The sequence below is a fragment of the Saccoglossus kowalevskii genome, chromosome 4 (assembly GCF_978046115.1).
Source record: "Saccoglossus kowalevskii chromosome 4, keSacKowa6.1, whole genome shotgun sequence".
NCBI classification, from domain to species: Eukaryota; Metazoa; Hemichordata; class Enteropneusta; family Harrimaniidae; genus Saccoglossus; species Saccoglossus kowalevskii.
The window spans coordinates 20,725,522-20,744,237 of record NC_140644.1 but is presented as its reverse complement, the minus strand read 5'-3'; the positions used below and the strand labels follow the sequence as shown (position 1 = coordinate 20,744,237).

The window sequence follows — 18,716 nt, the reverse complement described above, 5'->3', positions numbered from 1 at the left end:
CTGTTGAACATTTACTGATCTGCGTCGCTAAGGTAAAGTGGTAAGCTGTGATCATCTTGACTTTCACCATACTTGTCACGTCTTTTCATCTTCATAGGGAGAATTTGTACGTTCATTTTATGGTTACAGTTTCTACAATCTGTCTTCACACCAACCCTCCAAGTAAAGTCACAAAATACCTGTTGAATTGCACATAGTAACGGCCTCCCGCTGGATGTTATAGGGTGCCGAAACACGGAGACGGCGATGGCAACAATGAAGGGAGCAGTTTCCAAATCGTTTATGAAAACACCGAAAGATGCTTTTTTAGCATACCAGCGTGATTCAAAAGAAATACTTGAAGTACTGCAAGGTACAAAAGATGTTTATGAACAAATTCAACAAATACTTTCCAGCAGTTCTCAGATGAACCTCATTAAAAGTGAAGTCACACTTTTGGACGACGAGGATCAGCAGAGGATAGAAACCGTCAGTCAAACTCCACAACTTGTTGTTGTTGGACAGACCAATTCTGGAAAGAGTTCGCTTATTAACGAGCTATTAGGTGGCACAGTGGTCGCTATGAGTCAGGTTCCATGTACGGCTCGAGTGGTTAAAATTAAGTATGGCGAATCAAACAAAGTAAGAATAAGGTCAAAAGATGGAAAAATCTTAGAAGAAAGAGCTATGAAGTCTAAGGTAATACCAAACGATATCATGGAGCTCAAAGAAGAAAAACGCCGAGACCCCGAGATTATCAATAGTTGGGTTGAAGCAGAAATAAATAATGACTTTCTTAAAAGTGGTATCGAAATAATCGATTCTCCTGGGCTACAGGAAAGTGAAATTCTCAATGAGATTGTTTTTGAAGCAGTCGACAACCAGAAGTCTTTCCTTATGTATGTCGTGGATGGCCGGAATCAATTTACGGACCAGGTATTGTGAATACTAAACACGAATCCTGCAATTATTCATTACTTAGGACTTTCGAATGCTGAGTATTCAATCAACATCTTCCATGGGCACTATTTAGGAAATCTATAATTCAATGTTTCATTTGAAACATAAAATTTAAAGAAAATTTAATTATTGCTTGAGTTTAATATACAAATGTACTTTACTGTAAACTATTATGTTTATTTGTATATTATTTACATTACATAGGACTTGCTTGATATAACAAGACTATATCACACTACTACCGGCATTCGACGAAACATGTTGTTTGTAGTAACAAAAGTCGACGGGGACACGAAGACAGATGGAGATAACAGAGACAAAGTTCAAGAGCGGAAACGTCGGGTTTACGACAGACTGGTCGATGAGGGATTTTTAACTAATGGACCAATGGAAAAATGCGATATTTTTCATGGCATTTCATGCTGGAGAGTGAAATCATACCGGAGAGGTAAATGCAAAAATCGGGACACATTTGTTGACGACTTCCATCACTTTCAGAAATGTGTTTATGAATTTGTTGAAAATTCACTCAATGCGGAGATAAAGAACTCCTGTAACATATTAATTGCTTCGCATTGTCGCTGCATTGACTACTTTATCATGAAAGCCACAGAGGTGAAAGATCCTGAACACAGAGAGAATATCCTAAAAGAGTGCAAAGCAATTGAAGATGATGTATTCCAGAAGGCAATGTCAAAACTAAAAGCTAGAAAGAAGTTTCTACAACGTGAGATAAGAAACGTCATCGAAACAGAGACAGGAAATATTGTAGCATGCATTAGAGAATACACGTTGCTTGACACAGATGTAGAGAAGAATATGCAAACTCGCCATACAAGTGATGCTCAACTCTACAGTAAGAAAATAAAGCAACTAGTGACTGAAAAGGTTAGCATTGCTCTACGTAAAAGGATAGCTGACAGCTTTAAGGAAGAAGATGACTCTATAATTCAGTTATCAAAAGTCGTCAAAGATTTAGAAAATCAGAAACAAGATTCCGAAGTTGCTGCTATTATCAAACAATGTACTATGGGTTCGTATCGCGTAGAGACAGCATTCTCAATATGCCGAAATCCATTACTCTCCAGACTGAAGATATGGCTAACAAAATCATCTACCTGTGATGACATCAAAGACGATGTAATCACTGCTGATTGGAAAGAAGCAAGAGTATTGAAGACCCTCAGTATGATAGATGCCAAATTTGTCGCCAAAGAATTAATAAGCGAAAGTAAAGCGCACCTCCAAAAAAGCAAAAAACAATTCCATAAAGCTATAGACCAATTGCGTAACCTAATGAAGATGGATACAACAATTACAAATAATGAAAGAATGAACATCAGAGAACTTGCTCCGTCCGTGGCGGACCTTGAGCTTAGATTACTGTCTATCATATCCATGCAAGAATTCGGTGTACCAGAACTTGCAGACGAGATTGGACATGGTAGCCAAGGTACTGTGTTTGACTGTGGTAAAATGGGACCATATGGTGTAACATGCGTGACAAAACGCGTCAAACCGAACCATAGAGAGACTGTGGCAATGGAAGTACATTACACAAGGTAATTTTCAAAAAACAATAACATTTCATATAGATGTTAGTGCAAAACGGACTCAATATAATATGAGGTTCTTACGAGAATACCTCAAAGTATGCACGAATACAGTACAGCTGCAGTATCTACCAACTCCCAGTGTAGGTCGATGCGCGGCGTACTGTCTGAGTGCATACTTTGAGGTATTCTCGTAATAGCTATATTATTATACATCTTTTCCTTCCAAGGATACATCATGGGAATGCCGAAATCCAAGAACTTATTTGTGGTGAAAGCCATGTTTGTTTGTTTTTATTATTGGAAGACGCTTACTCGCGTAACCATTCCATATTTGAATTCGCATTTCCTTATATGGTAGGATGAAAGTACCCCGTAAAATACTGCAAAATTACGTCACGTTGTAACTTATGGCGTTACGGTGACAGATGTATAATGATACTGTTTCATTACAGATGCGTACATCAACATCAACGTATATTGCCTCTGTTAGCCACCATAATAGAAGGTGAAGAAGTATATTTAGTGACTCCAAAGATGAAATGTAGCCTTAACATTGCATTGCCAAATTATCCCTACCTGAAAGACAGATTGCAATTCGCTCTACAAATATCAGAAGGCCTCGAATTCTTGCACAGGAGAGGTATCGTGCATAGGGACATAAAGGCAGCAAATATTCTGGTGAGTATGTATGTCAGTTCGTTTTCATTGGTGATTCTAGAAATTCTATAAATTGAGCATTTTGCATTGGTTTGACACTCTTATTTCGTGTTGTTTCTTTTAGCTCGACGAAAATGATAAAGTGAAAGTAGCAGACCTTGGATGCTGTAAAGCCGAAGGTTTTATAAACGATACTGTCATAGGCACGCCTTTGGCTATGGCCCCAGAAGTAGGATTGCGCACTGTGTATGATAAAATGGTAGACGTATATGCATTCGGTATTTTACTGTGGTTTATTTGTAATGGTACCGACACATTACCAGAAGCGTATAGACCATACCAGTCAACACTACCTCCTATTAGTGTTCGACCAGACAGATTAGACAAGTTTGACAAGCACTGTTGGGAACTGATGGATAAGTGTTGGCGGAAAGATGCTGCAACCCGTCCTAGCTTCTTGGAGATCACGAAGGAACTGAAATCAATCCTAAATAATGTGGACAGTGAAGCAAATTAATATACAGGACCATTTCAAATCTACTGCGACACTGCAGTCAATTATAGTCTAATGCCAAAAACAAATATATTGAATATTTTTACTATTTCCATGTTTTATATAATGATATATTTCCTGTTTACTCAACATTTAATTTTTTTTTCCATGATCACACACACGTGATGCCTAATTTACATTTTTCGGTAACTCAAATGCTATAATGATAATAACGTTATTAACATTGTTTATTTTGAATACAACACAGTCCAAGGTTTTTCAAAAATCAAAAAATATTATTGATTTAAAAAGAAAACGTACGTTCCATACTTCAGATGATAATTATGTACAGATGAAACTATTTTAGAAAATTACACTTTCGTTAATATAACCGCAATTTCTATATGTGTGTTGTCAATAATATATATGAATATTGCATCATTGTCTTAAAAAAACATATAATAAACTATGGGATTTGTAGTGAGTAATTAATGCTTATTTATATTGTTACCATTCAATCAGGTAGGCAAATTCATCCCCAGTATCACACTTTTCACCAACTTTTGTTTGTTTGTTTTTATCTTGCGTGCCATCCTTTATCTATCATTGAATTGAAATCACTTATTTCGAGTTTGCATAAATTTCGGTTTTATATTGCTCAAGGTTCTTAATTTAGTATTTGTCCCAGATGGTATTTGGGTGACAGACATTCAAAGCTCAAGTCATGTGGGCTCAAAACACAACATTTTGGCTATAGTCTTGTTTGTATATGTTTTACAATGTAGTCAGTGTGTTTTTAATGCGCAATGACCAGAATTAGTAACAATTCAAAATTCTTTATTTACTTTCGAAATAGATTAACATTAAGCACAAATTTACAATATTCTAGGCATAATTTGAGATCGAATTTGATACCATTGTTGAACCAATATCGCAGATCTGGAATCTCTCAAAACAAAGCATGGCCAAATATGTGCAAATAACATAGGAGATCAATTTCTTTTGTTTTGTTTTTTTCGTCAGAATCACAAAATCCCGAATCACTGGACAATGTACAGATACTGATGTTCACAAATAAATTATTGTTATCCCACCACACAGATTTTTGTATTACGTCCATTGCCACAAACTGACATCAAGAACTATAAATTCGGTCTTGAGGAATTCTGGGGGTAATTCACCAATACACATTTAACATGTGGAATTGTTTTTATATTTATGAATATTCACCAATACATTGCATGGTTCATACAGTGAACAGTGAGTGGGTTTCAAGAAGGAAGTAAAGACGTTAAATACCTCGCACCACCTTTAACAAACTGACAGTTAAATTTATTAATTGCTATTCATATCTCTTCCACCTACACAAAGTGTCATTGTCCATTTCTACCTTAGCGTTAATTAGCAGGTTCACCACGAGCAGATTCATAGACAACGTCATATTAGAAATATCTGTTCATTTCAATGGAGAGACGTGTATTGTTCATTGTTTGATAGCCGATTTCAAATAATGAACGAGATAATAAAACAAATGACTTTTAATATATAAAACCACAGGGAGCCCAGGAACTATGATCAACTGTACACAGTTTCTATGAGCGGGGGGGTATAGGCTGGTATTTAGTGTAAGAAATAAGACAAGGGATGAAGACTCCAGCGAGCTCATATTTTTTAAACTTGAAAAAACAGACAAACCGAATGAAAACTGAAATATATAAAAAAAAATACCAGGATGAAGAATATTAGTTGCCCTTTCAAAGTTTGCCAAAATCTTACCTAAATTGTACCGGTATATGCAGAATAAATCAAGAAACACACAAATTGACTCCATTTATGAATAATTGGAGGCTTGGCCTCTTCAGGCCTGTTTGTCAAGAACCAATCACAAGACTATTTACGAACCAGTGGAGCGAGGCTAACCGGTGTGCCAATCTCGAGTACATTAAATTCTATTTCTCAACTTTGCCTTCAAACACCGGGATAAAATATAAAATAATACACAAGATGTGAAGCAATAATTGCTTTGACGGGTGATGGGTTAGACAGCATAAATCCACCTTCATTTTCTGCCGTTCTAGATTTAAACTAATTATACGTACTAAGTTATTGCATATGGGTGAAGGTCGCTACGCATTTACCTTTCTAATAGACAATTTTACGTTTACTGAGATATCTCGTGAAATGCATGACGTCGAACGTAAAACAGGGTAAGCATAGTCCATAGCGTCGAAGTGGCATCAAAAGGTCGCGTGGGGGTTTGACAAACGCTTATTTTTGGGTTATTTCCAGCCTTACTATTATGCTATACTACATTGATGATGGTCAATTTTGATCGCTTGCTTTCAAACTTGAAATAACGTCATCAAAGCTTTTGTAATGGCGCTCAGTACACTTCTGTATTATGTCCCAAATCCTCAGATCACAGTCAATTGGACGTGTTCCTTCTTCACTACAGTCATAAAGACATAGTAGGAGCTCTCCAAATTTGCATATCTCAGTACGGATTTTATCGCTATTGGACTCATCGTAGTTCCCTTTACAGATATTGATAACGGCTCTGTGGTCGTCGGTGATCTGCAAAGAGTAGAGCATTTATTTGTTAGTTTGCCCTTGAGTCTGTCGCTTATTGGGTATGGAATTGAAAAACTTATTAATTAATGTAACATTACATGATACATTACATTTTTAAATTAAACTAACGAAGTCGGCCATTTAGAGTCAGTATACTCAATTAGTTCTAGATGTCGTGTGTACATAGTAATATGTACACTGATGTAAGTATTAGTGTATAAGCCAAACAAAATGTTTTCACGCTACTGGTCTGTTTGTTTATTTATTTATAAATGTTTTCTTGATTTTACTTGCAATTATTAAGTTTTAACAGGCGACCGAGATACAATATAAAAATCGGCAAGTAAAACCAAATAATAATCATAAATAAACAAAAATAACAATTAAAAATAATGAAAGAAAAATTGAACCTATACCTACATCGGATTCTATTCAGACTGGATCTTAATAAATTTATTGGTTGTTAATCTGTGTCATGTAATTGCAAAAGTTAAAGTCTATTTCACATTTGAGATCTTATTCCAACTTAAATTAATTTGAAATTTGAAATGATGCCGTCGACACTAAGAACAGTATAAATATATTTTTGCAATAAAGTCTCACCAGCACATTTTTAGGCTCCAGATTGTTGAACGTGTACCCATTATCATGGATTTCCTTCATCCCAATTGCTACATCACGGGAAATCTGTAAACGATGCTCTGGTGTAATAATGGCAGTAATTAGACTCGATTTCATTTTCTGTACCACAATATGTAACTTGCTCGGACTGGGCTTCAACCAACCCATGATCTTGAGTAAGTTGTCATGTTGAGCAAAGGAACTAAAAAACAACAGATCAACGGTAATAACATAACAGTCATTGCATATTGCACACGTCTGCATGGAATTATTTAACAGGATGAGTATCATATAATATTAAATGTCCGGTTTAAAAAATAACAAAAGCTGTCATATACATGGGGAAGTATATATCGAGACGATGAAGCGATATTAACATTCCTACGTCCCAGAACAATTGTGTACGTGTTAATATAAAGTAATGTTCTCGGGGAAAGTGAGTGCATGTACAGCAATATAAAGCAGATTTCCTACCTTGCATGGTAAAGATTTAGGACCACAGCGTCCATTCTGTCTTCACCCTCAACTACCCTCACGACATAATCTTCAGCATTCGACAGATCCCATCCTCCCATGTACTGATGGATTCTAGTATGCTGACCGCGGCATAGCTCACTCCCGAATTGCATAGAACCGTTTCTTATTTCATATGATATGCTGCGTTGTTGAACCTCTAAGTATGCTAACTGTGGCAACAATGTTTCTTCAAAGTATGCAGACTGCACCAACTTTTCTATATCTTGCGATGTCCTTTTTGTGTTTAGACCACTCAAACGGATGAGACATAGGTCACGTCTGTTTCTCATTTCCTTCTTACAAACATCGATGGTATCTTCTGAAACCTTAATTGCATCAAGGTGTGGGAACATTGTCTCGAACAACACATACGCCTCTTTCTCTTTTGGAGATGAGTGGCTACTCTGTTCAGCTACAGGACGCACCAGCTCGAGTAGAAACAGATCATTGTACAAAAGATGTAATTTTTCTGAGATGGAGTTTACCACGATACTAGTGATCGGTGAACCGAACTTAAAAAGTTCACATTGCGTTGCCATTTCATGTTTAGTGATAACACTGCCCCCAAATGCTTCAGCTATTGCTAGTGCTTGTCTTGATGCAATTTCCCTAAGGGTTGCGTCTTGGGACTGTTGAACGTAATATTTCAGTTTTGTGATAATACCATTTAGTATGATGCTTCTGAATTCGTAACATATCTTAATATATCGCGAGATTTTTTTAATATTTGGTTTTGATTCGTCGGTGTGGCGTGCTGTTAGACGGTCTTGTATCGCGGACAATGAATTGGAATGGCCAGTAATGTTTTCAGATTCGTCCAAATTGCGGCAAACATTAGGGACCTTAGATTTGGTTGTTGCATATATATATTTAAGAATCTCAAAAAACAAATCGTTGAAACTTTGCCTTTGGCTTTCAAAGTGTTTTTCCAAATCTGCACACAGTTGTTTACTTATATGTTTCAACCTATTGGACACATCACTTAGAGTTATGCTTTCTCTTCTATTCAATCTAGGTCTTTTAGTTATTCTGGAGATATTCATAATTTTTGTCTTGATATCGTTGAGAACGTTTAACAGCTTTTGTTCAATAACTGGTTTCAGATATTCAGCCAAAGTGCATAAAAAGTCGTTAAAATATCCAGTCGATTGTACTTTATTTTCCAAACGCGATTTTTTCACCTCGGTTAGTGAAAGTCCTATGTATCTCTTTACTTTATCTTCTTCTGTTAAATAATTATTCTCTAACAAGGAATCAAGAACCTTCTTCGATTTCCCTTCAGACGTTGGTGCTCCAAATTCTTCATCAGTGTCTTCATCATCGGATGGTAGGTCCATTTCCATGGCTTCGCGATCTACATCTAGTTTGTTGCACAGATAGAATATATCGACTTGCGGAAACTGTTTTTTGAAATATTGTACAGTGGCCTTGTCCTAATTAGATGTGAAATAAATAATTATATTATATTATATTATATTATATTATATTATATTATATTATATTATATTATATTATATTATATTATATTATATTATATTATATTATATTATATTACATTACATAATAAGTTTGGTTGACGTCAGTAAGGGCATACGGTCACAAAAGCCTTGCACCAACTCAGCCTCACGTGTGAGGTATTACCTATTAAAGGCAACGTTTACGTTTATTTAAATATGTATGGACGTGGGAGAATGAGGTGACCCTTTGCCACACCTACCTCCAGGTCACCATTGGGCAAGGTATAGCACCTGTGAGCCTTGGGTGCCAACTTCCCACATAACAAGTTTGATTGATGTCAGTAAGGGCATACGGTCGTAAAACTCCTGCACAAACAGATCCGCATAGGTGGACAATTTTTCATGTAAATATGTATATATTAGTTTCAGTTGTTCTTAGCATTTGGCAGGGGGGGGGTCGTAACCTCTTGTGGTGAGAACCAGTGTGACTGGCCTGCCTACATCTGTTAATGTAATTTCGCTTTACATACCCGTAAATCAAAAATCAGTTCGCTGATTCTATTCTATACATTTTGAATTTCGGCATTCCCATGGTGTACCCTTGGAAGAAAAGATGTATAATAATAATGTTATTACGAGGATACCTCAAAGTATGCAAAGTATGCACCTCCTCTGCGCATCGGTCGATACTCCAGCTGTACTGTCTTCGTGCGTATCCTCGTAATAACCTCATATTATATTACAGAAATACGATTCAGTATACAATATGCTCACCAGCATCGTTAACGAATAATTTCCATCAATTACATAGAGAAGTGACACCATATTAGACTTAGCGTGAAGCTTACTCAATATTGTATCCAGCGATTCGTCTGAATTAGTGCTTGGTAAATCAATGAGCTCTATCCCAATCCGGAGGAATGACATATCCAATCCAATTTCTATTACATTCCCCAATAAGGCTTGCTCGTTGCTGATTCGCTCCTCACAATTCACTAATTCTTTAACCACATCGACGTCAAATATGCCTTCTTTGACGATGTTTGTGACACTACTAGAGACTTCGTTCCCGTCGGCGTCTAGCTGCCGAATGTAAGGCCTATCTGAGTATACAATACGCACTGCGCGCGAAGGAAGCTTCGTTTCAGAAACAGGTAAAACATCGTGACCAAGCAGCTCGTTTATAAGAGAACTCTTTCCGCTATTGCGCTGTCCCGTGATGTATATTCCAAACTTTTCTTGACGGAGTACTTCAGCCATGTTGTCGCCGTTGTAGGCTTCTCTCTGTTGCATCTCCCGTATGTGTTTTTCCAGTTGCGTTATTTTACGTGACAATTCGGCAATACATTCAAGTCGCTTGAACTGTGATGCGAGTTTCAGATCCATTTTAAAATAAGTTGTGACGAGCCGTTTTCTAGCAAGCAATGCGCGTGTTTCAATGTTCAAATAGTCACCCGACTAAAGTGGCGTATGTCGGTTGTAATCGATAGCTTTTCATGAATTGAATGTCTTCAGATTTACAATGGCACGATTCGTCTCTCTTACGATCCAATCTGATAAAATGTCGGGCCAACTCCGAGACATTTTATCACGGGGATGACTTCATATATATCGGAGTCCGTGTACAAAGGATTTATCTTAAAACCGCCCAAAAATCTATAGATATATATATTTGTAGGAATTTCGAAAACATTTGAATACACTTAGTGAGTCCTGACAACAATTCTGAATGAAATTCGTAGCGGAAAATAGGACCATGTCCCTATTTTCAAATGGAATATGATATAAAAGTTCGAGAACGTTTATTCAGCTATGCAGTACACATGCGCGGGTGCCTTGACCTTTGGAATGTAACCCGTGCAATGACCGGCAGTATGAATATTAATCCATCCCTTTGTACAACTATAATCTCTGGTATAATACCATTTATTATTTACGATTCCGATTTCAATCTATATTCATCGGTGTGGCTAATTCTATATATTGATCTGTGACACGGTGCAAACAAAATAGTTACATGTCAAATCACGTCCACCATCATGAAATCGCTGTTATCAGACAGTGATGTGATATGTAATACAGTCAGACGACATCCACTGCAGAACAATACATGGCGGGAAGTATTATGTATATTACATAATGCATATTATCATACATCTGTCACCGTAGCGCCATAAGTTACAGCGTGCCGTAATTTTGCAGGAAAGTTTTACAGAGTATTTTCATCCTACCATATTAGAAAATGCGAATTCCAAATATGGAATGATTACGTGCGTAAGCGTCCTCTAATAATAAAAACAAACATGGCTGCCACCCACCAGGGTTTGACCGGACTTTACACAAACAAGTTCGCTGATTCTGTTCTAAACTTTCCCATGATGTATCTTTGGGAGAAAAAATGTATAATAATAAGGTTATTACGAGGATACCGCAAAGTATGCGCTCAGACAGTACGCTGTCGCATCGACCTCCGATGCGCTTCGGTCGATACGACTCCCGATGTACTGTCTTCGTGCATACTTTTCGGTATCCTCGTAATAACCTCATATATAATATATTACGTAATATATTATAATGCATATTATATAGTGAAATAACATATCAGGATGCTATAATAAAAGATTTGGGAGAGCACTTTACTAACATCTGGTTCTCAAGATCGGAGACCGGAGAGAACATCAATAAAAAACAAAAGCAGAAAACAACGACGACAAGGACAGACGTCAGAGTATATCTTTTCATTAATATATGATTGGGGCAAGATAAAATTGTGAAATTTGTGCCTACAATGTTAGACTAGTTTGAGACAAATTGCGGGTCTGACAGACAGTCAATACAGCTCGACCTCTATGATTGGCTTATAAGTCGGTTAGAGTTAGTAACAATGTCAACAGGTGTGGCAACAAAACAGTATTATTATTTGTAGTCCATTTGGCAAAAAAAAAATTCATAACTATTCATTTCGGTGACTCATTTTGACATGACACTCAACGGTGGTGCATTCAGTTCAGGGACCCTGAACTAAGAGAGTGAATGGAATGACGGCGTGAATTTATAACCATGAAACTACAGGGTACACCACCCTGGTAAATGTACTGAGAAAGCAAAGTTAACAGAACAGGAAATGTGTATACTAAGTTTCTATGTAAGTTTGGTATTCCCTTAGATCGTACTGAACTGAACTGGGTATAGTCGATATGCAAACATATTTGATTAGCTTAAATTTTAGCCCATATTTGAGTGTAGCATCACATTCCCTATGAGTTAGCATGAACACAACAATTATAACTAGGGCCAAGATAATTGTTCTTATGCTGTGTGATTCACGCAAAAGCATCTAATTGGTTGTATAATTAGCGCCAGATACGCTTCGCTCCAACGTGTTTCTTAAGATACCCATGACAACGCGTATAACTAACCGGTATTGTTCGGAAGGTCGGGTGGTCAAAGGTCACAGCGGTTACTCAGTCATGTGACCACTGATCATGTATGTGTCAGGGAACACATACACACAACAAGATACGTTGAATACAGTGCCGCCATTTACATGGGATTTACCCAAATAGCTATAAATAGCTGGGTTCTGTGTAGGCCAGACATTATAGGACTGTGCGATTGGAGTCTAGAAAACATCATCGGTATACCAAGATACAGTAAGTCGTTTGCTTCCCATAATACTACTATTGTACGTCGGCGGCGTATTGAGTGGTCCAGAGGTGCTAGTGATTATTACACCCCTCCCCCGAGTTGATTCGAATGAAGAAATGGCGACGGGCCTACAGGACGTAGTTTTTGAAATGAACTTAACAGACGATGGCGATGGCGATGTCTGTGCCTCTGACGACGTACTCACACAGGCTTTCTGGGCACATAAACGGGATACACAGCGTCTACTGGCAATCAAAAGCAAGACTGTCAAATATTACAACGAGATCAAACACACTCTGTCGAAAAGCCTACAGAAGAGAATGGGCGATGAAGGCATCGTTCTGCTCAGCAAACAAGAGCAGAGCAAAATCGAGCGGGTAAATCAGAAACCTAGTTTAATTTTCATCGGGCAGACAAACTCGGGTAAGAGTTCCTTAATTAATATGATGCTGGGCGGTACCTACGTAGCTGCAAAACAGACACCATCGACAGCGCGACTTGTGAAGTTGACATACGGCAAGACACAGAGGGTACGCATTGTTAACCGGGATGGAAGCGTGCTGGAAGAAAAACCGTTAACGAAGAAAACTGTTCCACGCAAGTGGATAGAGCTGGACGAGAAAGCACGACGTGACCCAAAAATGCTTGGTAGCTACATAGTAGCTGAGGTGGATAACGAGTTTCTATCTAGTGGTATCGAGGTCATAGATTCGCCTGGTTTGAAAGAAAATGAAGAATTGGACAAGATGGTGTTGAATGAATTGAAAACAATCGTTCCATTTGTAGTGTACGTGCTCGACGGGAAAAATCAGCTGACTAACCAGGTATACATATATTTGTATTCATAATTATCCCGTTTTCTGGGAATTTTAAATTGACATGAGTTCCAAAATGCGTTCGCGTTTGATTTTTTGATAATTTTATTTATTTCACCAGAATCCCATCGGAGGCTTTAAATAGGCCATCCGGAATGTGTTTAATTTTTAGAAATATCTGTTTCATCAGAATACCATTGCTTTGACGTGTACATATCAACACAAATTGACAACTTTTCAACTTTCGTCTACGCAATGTGTTTATTGAAAAATCCAAAAATAATAATAAAATTGTAACAATATAGTATATGTAAACAAGTAACTAAAATGTATGCTATTCACTACATGTTGATTGTGCATCCCATTGAAACTGATTCAATTCTATCCATGTAATACAGGACCGAGAAGACATAAAGAAAGTGCAAGCCATAACCAAAAATATATTCTACGTTGTCACTAAAGTAGACAAAGATAACGACGATGATGACGATGACGATGACGAAGCCGCAGTTGTCCTGGAAAAGAAAACTAGGGCTTACAATAGTCTTGTAAAAGAAGGGTATCTCCCGACTGGTGTAAAAATGGAAGACTGTGAGCGTTTCCATGGTATTTCAAACTGGAGAGTAAAAGAATATCGGAAGCAAGGTCGCCGTGGTAGTGATCCGTTCGTCAAGGATTATTACAGATTCCAGCAGTGTCTGTGTGGCTTTGTTAGGTCGTCGTTGGATTCGATTATGTTGGCCGGAAGTAAATTGCTACTATCATCCCTTACGGCCTGCCTTGACTTCTTCATCGGGAGGGCGACTGCATCAAAGGAACAACAACGGGAATTCAATCAGAAAATTAAAGAATGTCGCCAACAGGAGGGGAATATATATTCAAATATGGCGTCCAAAATAAAAAATAAAACGAGCCAAATATCGAAAGACATTTCAGCTGGTCTCAGGGCATCTACAGACGGCATTATAAGAGATTCATCGAGTTACCACTTTACGGACATCGCTGTACCAACAGATGGAGTCGTGTCCAATGGGGAGCTATTAAAACAGTGCCAAACGCAAATGGAAGAATTCGTAATGACGAAACTGTGCACAGAGATCTCAGAAAAACTGAGCAATACATTCAAAGATGAAGACAGTATACTTTCGGATCTCATTAAAGTAGTACAAGAACTTGAAAAAGAGCAGCCAGACAAAGACGTCTCCGAAATATTGAGACTTTGCACTATGTCTTCGTATGTGGTTAGAAATGCTCTCAAATTAGAGAAAGCCTCCTGGAAATTGACAATTAGAAAGACAGCAAGGACAGTCCTACGTTTTATAAAGCATCCATTCGATTCAATACGTGGCAGCGTCCATGTGGATGAGCAATGGAAAAAGAATATATGTAAAGATATAGTCAGCAGGGTGAATTCGGAGAAGATTGCGGAAGAGGTTGTTCGCCAGGCGACAGATCACCTACGTAACGGACATGACAAATTTGGGGAAGCCATTGACAAACTCGAGCGCGTCTTGGAGGTGTCATTTCAAACAGATGAGGAGGAGAGATTGAAAATCCGTCAATACGCGCCCTGTTTAGCTCGCCTAGAGTTTTCAATTTATTCAATGCTCGACTTGAGATTTTTTGGAAAGCCTGACCTGAAAACTATGATTGGCAGAGGAAGTCAGGGGGATGTGCACGACTGTGGTGCCTATGGACCTGATCGACAACAGTGCGTGGCCAAAGTGATAGACATGACACGGAACATAAATGACACAGACGATCTGGCATTAGAAGTACACTATACAAGGTAGGTATTTATTTATTTATTTCAGGTAATCACCAGGAATGCCCATTGACATGTTTACATATATCATTTTTCACATATCATTGTAACAAATTAAACACACGAATTGTCCTTTGGGCGTCTTACACTCAATTTCTTATTTGTTTTAATTTACAGGAAAATATCGGGAAATGAACGAATATTGCCTCTTATAGCGAGTATAGAATATAAAGGTTACTTGTATCTTGTAACTCCTAGAATGAAATGGGACTTGATGAGAGCTATACCGTCTGTTAAGCGACTGCCTGATAGACTTGACATCGCAATTGAAGTTGCAAAGGGTATTCGTTTTCTACACGCTGAGGGATTGGTACATAGAGATATAAAAACAGAGAACATACTGGTGAGTTAGCCTATGTATTAAGTGATAAGATTGGTTAAACATATGCATATGTCAGGCGACAGTTCCGGACATTGAATGTCAGTGTTGTCCCTCCTGACTTTTTTTTTTAATTTCCATGTAACGTATGGTGCATTTATCACATGCATTTTGATACCATATTGCAATTTTGCAGTACGTGGCAAGACTGTGTGAACATCTTCCTATCATAATATCATTATGGCAATTTAAAGCGCTATCCGGGCCCTTGTCGAACAAAGGCACCTACGAACCGTAACCAAAGTTCCTCCAAAGTCGCATTTGTTAGTGGATGACTCTCAGTCATGGGATTTAGCCTTCCCATTGAGTCTGTCCAGGGGAAGGGGTCGACCCCCTTTTGGTGTTCACCATAAGGTGGGATTTTATGGATGTTTGTCTACGGATAATTAGTTAAATAGCGATGATGTGGTATGTCAATTTATATAATCAAATCGTTAATTACGTTAATTGTATTGCTTCTTAGCTGGATGATCGCAACAATGTGAAGATTGCTGATTTTGGGCTCAGCAAGGCGGAGGGTCTCATCACGAAGACGATAGTGGGCGCACCAATCGCCATGGCACCAGAACTAATAAGAGGGGAGATTCACGACAAATCAATAGATGTTTACGCATTTGGTATATTGTTGTGGTTCATTTGTGATGGGACAGGGCGTGTACCTAGTAGGTATAAGGAGATAAAGAGGCCGACTGATCTAATGTTTTTATGCAAGGATGGGCTCCGCCCTGAGAACAGGGGTTTCAACCAGGAGTGTTGGGCCTTGATGCAGAGATGCTGGCATGAAGATAGTAAGAAACGACCAGACTTTGACACAATAGTGAAGGATTTAGTCGGAATACGAAAACGTCTGGCTTAGCTTGAGTGTAGATATATTTCTACACACAAATATCACATAATCGCCAGATTATTAAAATCGGTCACATGAATTTGTTTATGTTGATTATAGATTGCATATACTCAACAATAGTTCGAGTGTATTAATACATTAGAGCGAATATAGTATTCCCTATAATCGTATGCCTACTAACTCAAAACTATATCACGACAGTTTTTTTCTTTATTCAGAAGTACATTCTCCAGACGTCAGAAGTACATTCTCCATATACGATGCGTATATTTTAATTACGACTTTTAGAGTGAATATTATTTGAGTGCTATTTGAGCTTTGATCAATTTTACCAGTTCTTGGTGTTGGAGAATTTGGTGTGAAAATGCCTGAAAATGTCAGTAAGGGCCATCCATTCGGCAGATTGTAAGATTGTCATTCTAATTCTGCTATTAACATAGACAACCTAAATTCCGATTTGGGGAATAGGCATTCATAAAACAGCCATGGTGGCATGACAAAAAAGACCAATCTCAGTACAAAATAGACATTTTTGAAAGTTAAATCTAGACGTTATGTGGCCTTTCTTTGATAAATAATTATACTTCAGTGGTTTGCCTTATTACTAATGTTTTCAATAATCACGTGACCACATATACATGTATAACGGTTCTATTAAATAAGCTTATTGGTCGAATATTCTAGGTTCACGGAAGGTTAATTATTGGTTAATTTATCAGTCAATTAAATGTTTATATATTTAACGAGGCAACTGAATAAAATCTCTCTTAACATGTATTGAAATATTAAATCGACACTGTGTGTGGTTAATTATTTCTAGTGGGTGAATCATTTGAAATCTTAGGGTAGGATCGGAATTTGTGAGGAAAATGCAAATAAAAGTTTTAAAGGAGTTTTAAAACACGTTTTTTTTTACACAAATCCAATCTTATCATTTTAAAATGAAAACAAAATGTCGGGTCATACTGGATTACTCCGACCTCGATGTTCCCAGACTTCCTATATTTCAAATGTCACGTGATAACACATGTTTTGGTTCAGTCTTAGAGTGAAATACCCATGCAGTTCATAAATTGTATAGTGAATTGTCTAACTGTATCAATGTATAATTTCCTATAAAAATAAACAGAAAAAAGTGCATTTCGTCTTCCATAATTATTAGTATAGCCAATATTCATTTAAATTTCCGTAATATGCGTCGACTGGATGTGTTGCAATAATGGTGCAAATCATGTGACTCAGTAACGGTATGTGACCATGACCATGCACTTTGAGCTATTTTTAGATGACGCCCAAGTAGGTTGATCAACAAAACCGAGTCACATTGCACCATGAACATCACATTTTTTAAACAAGAGTACGATTTTGTTCAACTATGCTTCTACTGCACAGTTCAGTAATAGGCACGTATTATTAGTGCAGTGTACTGCAATGTAAAATCCCCTCTACATTGAATTCGAGGCGATAGAGATTATATTACAATACAATGGGTATTCAGGATGTAAGGTCAGAGGTCACACTCAATGGACTGTACCGTACTGGCAGCGAGAACGGTAATTCCCCGGCGAAAAACCGTGATATAAATAACACTTTTCCATGATTTCTCTAAATCGGTTAAATCGATATGGTATTGTGTAGATTATATTACAAATCTGGTATTTGCATTTATGACCTGGGTTTAAGAGAGTTTTCACTTTCATGAAGTGGGCGGGTCAAGTTGTAAACACTGGTTTGTATAGAACTGGACCGGTACATAACAACAAGGTCGTGAATTGACTTCTGAGTAATCAAGTCCTACGTTTCTCCGCTGATCAAAACGCTTCTAAACGCAACACCTACAAAATGGCGGCACGGGGTGCAAGCCAGGGTACAGCAATATACAGTAATAGTCATTTGGGAGAACACTTTACTCACATCTGGTTCTCATGATCGGAGAACGGAGACAACATCAATAAAAACGAAAGCAAAAAACAACGACGACAAGGACAGACGTCCGAGTATATCTTTTCATTAATCTATGATTGGGGAAAGATAAAATTGTGAAATTTGTGCCTACAATGTTAGACTAGTTGGAGACAATTTGCGGGTCTGACAGACAGTCAATACAGCTCGACCTCTATGATTGGCTTCTAAGTCGGTTAGAGTTAGTAACAATGGCCATATTGAACTCTATTCTTCAGTGACCGTTTTGATTGAATTGTAACAGCTAAGGAAGAAGGCGTGCGAAGTGAGCAAACGCTTTGGACGGGTTAAGACCCGGTCTAGACGCTTAGTACGGGCTAATAAAGTGTGTGCGAACGGTCAGCCTGGACTAAGCGCCAGCTGTGGCAACAAAACACTATTATTACTACTATTAGATACCCTTTGGATATATTTAATAAAAATCAATTAA

At 37.8% G+C, this 18,716-nt stretch overlaps 3 protein-coding genes across 3 annotated transcripts; 2 read left to right on the top strand and 1 right to left on the bottom strand.

The window, feature by feature from the left end:
• Positions 1-246: 246 nt before the first annotated feature.
• Positions 247-4,133, top strand: LOC100370774 (dual serine/threonine and tyrosine protein kinase-like). Its single transcript, XM_002739305.2, has 4 exons — positions 247-915; positions 1,144-2,501; positions 2,948-3,173; positions 3,277-4,133. The coding sequence occupies exons 1-4, from the start codon at positions 247-249 to the stop codon at positions 3,667-3,669; spliced, it is 2,646 nt and encodes an 881-aa protein (XP_002739351.1). The 3' UTR covers positions 3,670-4,133.
• A 1,834-nt stretch (positions 4,134-5,967) lies between these two features.
• LOC144360331 (uncharacterized) lies at positions 5,968-10,196 on the bottom strand. The gene is made up of 4 exons (XM_078013116.2): positions 9,585-10,196; positions 7,312-8,786; positions 6,820-7,039; positions 5,968-6,219 (listed from the first exon to the last, which is right to left on the bottom strand). The coding sequence occupies exons 1-4, from the start codon at positions 10,194-10,196 to the stop codon at positions 5,968-5,970; spliced, it is 2,559 nt and encodes an 852-aa protein (XP_077869242.2).
• A 2,118-nt stretch (positions 10,197-12,314) lies between these two features.
• Positions 12,315-17,464, top strand: LOC144360328 (dual serine/threonine and tyrosine protein kinase). Its single transcript, XM_085497942.1, has 4 exons — positions 12,315-13,282; positions 13,672-15,062; positions 15,216-15,441; positions 15,941-17,464. Exons 1-4 carry the CDS (start codon positions 12,575-12,577, stop codon positions 16,331-16,333), a joined length of 2,718 nt encoding a protein of 905 aa, XP_085354068.1. The 5' UTR covers positions 12,315-12,574; the 3' UTR covers positions 16,334-17,464.
• The last annotated feature ends 1,252 nt before the right edge of the window (positions 17,465-18,716 follow it).